A 6000-nucleotide genomic window follows, 5' to 3' on the forward strand; every position below is an offset into this window, starting at 1 on the left:
TTTGTTTGAAAATCTAGAAACAGCTGGCCACACTGAGTTCACATGTTGGGGTGAGGAAAGCTTATGCTTTCTCATTTGCCACTTCCTATCCAGACCCCCTCCTCTTCTTGCAATAACCTTCCTTGCACCATAGCATTCTCATTATTTTCACTAATATAAAACAAGCACTTTCAATTGGAGAAACAATGAACACAAAGCATAAGATGTATATGCTCTGGACCCCGACCCCATTTCCACTGTATAAACTAGTCGAATACAGTGACAATGAAGCTGAGAGTTCAAATTTAATTCCACAATCTGCCCATCCCAGGTGTGCTTACTATAAAAAATCTGTGACTTATAGTAACCTCACAAATAGATCTACTTGGTGTGAAGAGATGAATGAAAACCACCATAATCAATGATAATATATTAATATATACTGTGCAATGTACGTATCACATATATCCTTACAAAGTGTGTGCTCTAAGTACTATATTTCATGATGAATGATGGTCCTTATTAAGAAAAAAATATGGGGGAAATGTCGTCACTGGTAAACATTGAGGTCTCTCTCTTAGTAGCCAGAAAAACTTCAGTGAAACATTCTTAACCTAATTTCAAGTTAGATTTGATTTCCTTCATACAGAACACTAGCATTTTTGGCCACAGTTACCAATAAAATTTATATTTTTAAATTTTGACTTACTGATAGCCATGGTTCTTAAACTGGCATAGTTACAATGAAATGTATGTCTAATTCAAATGTTTAACAAATCATCTTCCATGTGTAAATTAGTTACATAACATACCATCCCATAATTTGGTGGTTTATAATGTATGTATGTATGTATGTATGTATGTATTTTTGTCAGTCGTGGGGCCTGAACTCTGGGCCTGGGCACTGTCCCTCAGCTCTTCAGCTCAAGGCTAGCTCTCTACCACATGAAGCACAGCACCACTTCCAGCTTTTTCTGCTTATGTGGTGCTGAGGAATCAAACCCAGAGCCTCATGCATGCAAAGCAAGCACTCTACCACTGAGCCACCTTCCCAGCCCCATGAATGCATTTATTATTTGTCACGAGTTTGAGTGTTATTGGATGTTTATTTCACCTTGGCATTCTCAAATGTTGGCAGGTGATCTAGATGGCTTATTTTCCTGTGTGGCCACTGGGAGCTGGTTGGACTTGGATAGTAGATGCTCAGTTGAGGGAGCTAACTTCCCTTCCATATAGTTTCTTCTTCTCCACAGGCCAGCACAGGCTTCTTCACATAGTCATCTCAGGATTCCAAACAGCAGTGAGAGAAGAAAAGTGCTAATGAACAAATAAGTCTGTTTATAACATTTGCTATGTTCCACTAGCCAAAGTAACTCACATTGTCAAAACCAGATTCCAGAGGTATAAACTTCCTATGAGAGGGATGATCACCTTTTGCCTAAATAATCCTTCTTTTGTATTAGCTAGAGGCACACGAAAATTCCCAGATAACCCCTCAAGAAAGGGATGCATCACTTAGTAATTTTGTATAACTACCCATGTGATCAAAATTCCATTCCAAAAGAAAAGCTAATTCTTACTGAAATTTACTTGTAGTCATATTTAAGAAACTACTTTTGCCTGAGCTCTTAAACAGATACCAAGATATTTCCAAATAAAGCTTGTTAAATCAAATTTTTTTTCGGGATGACACTGTTTTTTCTGTCTGAAGTATAATATCTTAAAATGAACAGGATATGTGTACAGTTTTATATGCATACTAAAAAGTGTAACAATAACATTAGTAAATAAGAATCGAATGACACATATTTCTCTTTCTTGTTTGCTTTCACCTAGCACAAAAAAGGTTTCCTTCCTAAAGAAGATTCTTAGCACATTGTCTATTGCAGTTGTTTTTGGCCTTACCTGGATTCTGTCATACCTTATGCTAATAAATAATGATGACATCAGGATTATCTTCAGCTATATATTCTGCCTTGCCAACACTACTCAGGTATGCTGTTTTTCATCTAGTCTGAATATAGTATATCCTAAGGCAGTAAAGACTGCATCATCTTGCTGGACCAAGTTTTCTTCCTTTTTTTCTTTGGAAATTCACTGAAGGCCATTGGCTTAATTATCATTAGGAGATTCTATTTTTAGTAAGTTTCACTGGAAGAAGAACAAAACATCTTTATAACTTACTATGTTCTCTCTGGGCTGTAGGTCCTAGAATCAAACTATAACAGGTTTGGTAACTTCTACCAGTAGCAGACATTTTTATCAAGCAGTGGACTTGGAAATATATGTTTTTACCATACCAGTTCATGGAAGCTCCCTGCTAAGTCTGAGATGGACAAGGTTACTCATTGTTGGAGGATTGAATGTTGTGGGTTCATTGAACTTGTTCTTTCAAATTTTGGAAATTTGCTAAGACTTGTTTTTATGGTTCCATATTTAGACTGTTTTCTTAAATTTTAGTAACATGTTTTAGGTAACATTATGGTCCATAAATCATCATCTAACATGTGTTTAGAATGAAATTATTATTATTTTTGTTGTTGGTTGTGGGGCTTGAACTCTGGGCTTGGGCGCTGTCCCTGCGCTCATCAGCTCAAGGCAAGTGCTCTACCACGTGAGCCACAGTGCCACTTCCAGTTTTCTGAGTGGTTTATTGGAGATAAGAGTCTCATGGACTTTCCTGCCCAGGCTGGCTTTGAGCCATGATCTTCAGATCTCAGCCTCCTGAGTAGCTAGGATTATAGGTGTGAGCCACCAACACCCGGCTTAGAATGAAATTATTAATGAGATATGTCATCTTCTTATAGTCACTGTGTGTTTCTTTGAATCTACCACTATTTGGGTGCTACATCTTTAATAACACTTGGTTGGTAGTTAGATTGCGTAAAATCTACAATAAAAAAATAAGTTCCTAAAATAAGCTTGGTCTTTGAATACATAAGCATTCAAAAACTGAACTGAGCATCAAGTCTAATACTTAAAAATTTTAACATGAAATGAAATGAAGAATTTAGTTATTCTAGATAGAGTGGTGTCTTACACTTGTAATCCTAGCTACTCGGGAGGCTGAAGTCATCCAGGGCTGAAAAAGTCTATGGGACTCCATGGCCAATTAATCAGTAAAAAGCCAGACTAGAGGTGTGATTCAAATGGTAGAGCATCAGCTGTGAGCAAGCAAGTCAAGAGAGAGCTCAAGGCCCTAACTTCAAGCTATAGTTCTAGCAAAAATAAACCTAAAAACTTAGTTTTATTACTACATTTCAACTGCTAAATGGCCATGAATGACTACCAGTTCCTTTATTAGACAGAGGGAATCAAGGCCTTAAAGGGCCTCTCATTTAATTTCTTCATCATCACGTAGCTCTCCCTACCAGCTCTCTATACAGAAGCAGCATGGCTGCCTGAATTGCTACCACTTTCTGAAAATGACCAGGTAAACTGATGTGATGGCTTTCTTTATTGCTGTTCAGACTGCCGTAGAAAATGAACACGTACTTGCCACCAAATTTGAAACACAAAGCAGCTCTTTACTGTGATGTCCTGAACAATCAGGATGGACAATAATCACTTCTGTCTCAGGAAATCTGTATCCCCAAACACATTCCTTGAGCCACAGCTTTTCTTCTGATAGGATACATACATGTTACTTGTTGGCTAACAGTCAAGTTACTATTCCTGTTTATGATTGGAGAACTAGTCCTATTTCTTGGCAATACATATTTATATTATTAGTGGGAATATCAGAGTATTAGGATTATATTATCATAGCACCAGGAATTTCTACATTTATTCTAAAAACAAATCCTGATAGGGTTTGGGGCACCATAGATGACAATATGGGAGGTATGGATTGCTATTTATTTTTTAAAATGCTTTCTTAGAAATAATTTAATACAAGAAGGTGGGAGAATACTGCAGTTTTCATGTATTCTTTTCCCAGCTGTCCTCCAATGATAATATATGATGTATCTGTGTATTGTCATAAATCAAGAAATTGACATTGGTACAATATCAACAACTTGGCTATAGATGATAATTGATGCTTTATTTTTACAAAAGATGTTAATAAACTAAGAAGTTTATTAAGTTACAATACATTTATTGATATTTTTCCATTACAGTTTCAAACAAGAGGTAGTACCATATATTGGATAATGCAGAGGACTCAAAAGCCAAAAATCTAAGAATTCAATTCCAAATATTTTTGCCAGTTCTGGGGCTTGAATTCAGGGCCTGGGCACTGTCTCTGAGCTTCTTTTGCTCAAGGCTAGTATTCTACTACTTGAGCCACAGTGCCATTTCCGGCTTTTTCTGTTTATGTGGTATTGAGGAATAGAACCCAGGGCTTCATGCATGTTAGGCAAGCATTCTACCACTAAGCCACATTTCCAGCCCCCAAATTTTATTTATTGGTTGGATAATTTCTTAAGCAAATTACCCAATTTATCTGAACTTTGGTTTTCTTATCTGTCACATGGAGATGTTAAGGTTTATTATATAGAGTTGATATGAAAATTAGAGAAGTAAATGAAAGGGTTTAATGGGGCGCAAGGGTCTGACAACAATAGGACTTCAATAAGGGACCGTTTTCATTTAAAATGACTATTACTCAGCTTTTGATTAATCAATTTTGCATGCACACACATCCTATCTTCCCAGGTAAAGTACAAAAAGGCAGTGAAGAGTTTTGCGGTTAAGTGCATCGCATTTGCAGTTAGATTACTAAATCAAATAGGATAAACAGAGCTGATGGCAGTGAGGGAGAACATGAGCTACTGAAGAGCAGTGCCTAGGAGAACATGGAAGAGTCTAGATTCTAGAAAATGAGTTAAGTTACACAGCTAGCAAGTAGAAAGCCAAATCTGGGAACCACTATGCAAGATGAAAAGGATGAGGGCAGAGTGAAATCAAATGTCTTCCCTCACCATGCACGGTCTCACCAACAATGAATGCTTATTCTATCCTCAGGGACTGCAAATTTTTATCCTTTACACCGTTAGAACAAAGGTCTTCCAGAATGAAGCTTCAAAAGCATTGAAGTCGTTGTCATCATCCTTTGGGAGAATGAAGCCACTGCCTTCAATGACTCCGCTCAGGCTGCGTGTAAGGATGTATAATATGCTCAGGTCTCTCCCAAATCTATACGAGCATTTTAGACTTCTGGAGTCATCTCTAACTACAGAGGAAACCACTCTCACTAAAAGTGACCAAACAAACTCAAGCGTGTAGAGAACAAAAAGTGTTTACCAAATGAGAAATCTTCTTTGTGTCCAAACTCATGTGCATTTTATCTGTTTTCTTCCTTTATTTCCTGATCTTCCCAAATGTAATTTTTCTGCTTAAGAATTCAATAACATCTGTGATTTGCTATTATTAAGAATAATGGATTTGGTAGTTTCAGAATAGGGTATTTAATAGAGTCTTACCTGGATGAGGTTCAGAATTACAAAGTATATCCAAGACAACTATTGCTCTTTATAGCATTAGGTGTTTGCAGTATAGGTTGGCAAAATACAGTTTCTGTAATAGGTCATTTTGTAATTTACTAAAAGAGATATAAGGAGAAAAATTTGCCCTCTAGAATAAAATGACTCCTGGTGAAATATAGAGTTAGAGTTGCTTGTATTTATCTTCTGGCTTGGATTTATATTTTCAATAAAAGTTCTAGTTTAACTTCTGGAAACAGATTCTGGTTTGTTTTGTTTTGTTTGTTTTTAAGTGTGTTTTATGACCACTGGGATCAATTCTGTAAGAAACTGGCAGTGAGACATATTAGTTAGTTAATACTTCTAGACAATTCCTTCCCGTTTTTTGAAAATATATCTGACCTTTTATTGATGAAGTGTCACTAAGAATCAAAAACTGAAAAGCAGGGCTGGGAAGGTGGCTCAGTGATAGAGCGCTTGCCTTGCATGCATGAGGCCCTAGGTTCAATTCCCCAGCACCACACAAGCAAAAAGAAAAAAAGCCAGAAGTGGCGCTGTAGCTCAAGTGGTAGAGTGCTAGCCTTGAGCTGAAGAG

General features: G+C 37.0%; 1 protein-coding gene across 1 annotated transcript in view; it reads left to right on the forward strand.

The window, feature by feature from the left end:
- Positions 1-5208, forward strand: part of Adgrg7 (adhesion G protein-coupled receptor G7) — a 36083-nt gene extending 30875 nt beyond the window's left edge. The window contains exons 15-16 of the mRNA XM_013024094.1: positions 1816-1972; positions 4948-5208. Of these exons, the coding sequence (XP_012879548.1) occupies positions 1816-1972; positions 4948-5208 (418 nt within the window). The remainder of the gene's footprint in view (positions 1-1815; positions 1973-4947) is intronic.
- The last annotated feature ends 792 nt before the right edge of the window (positions 5209-6000 follow it).

This window comes from Dipodomys ordii, unplaced genomic scaffold (genome assembly GCF_000151885.1).
Source record: "Dipodomys ordii isolate 6190 unplaced genomic scaffold, Dord_2.0 Scaffold73, whole genome shotgun sequence".
NCBI classification, from domain to species: domain Eukaryota; kingdom Metazoa; phylum Chordata; class Mammalia; order Rodentia; family Heteromyidae; genus Dipodomys; species Dipodomys ordii.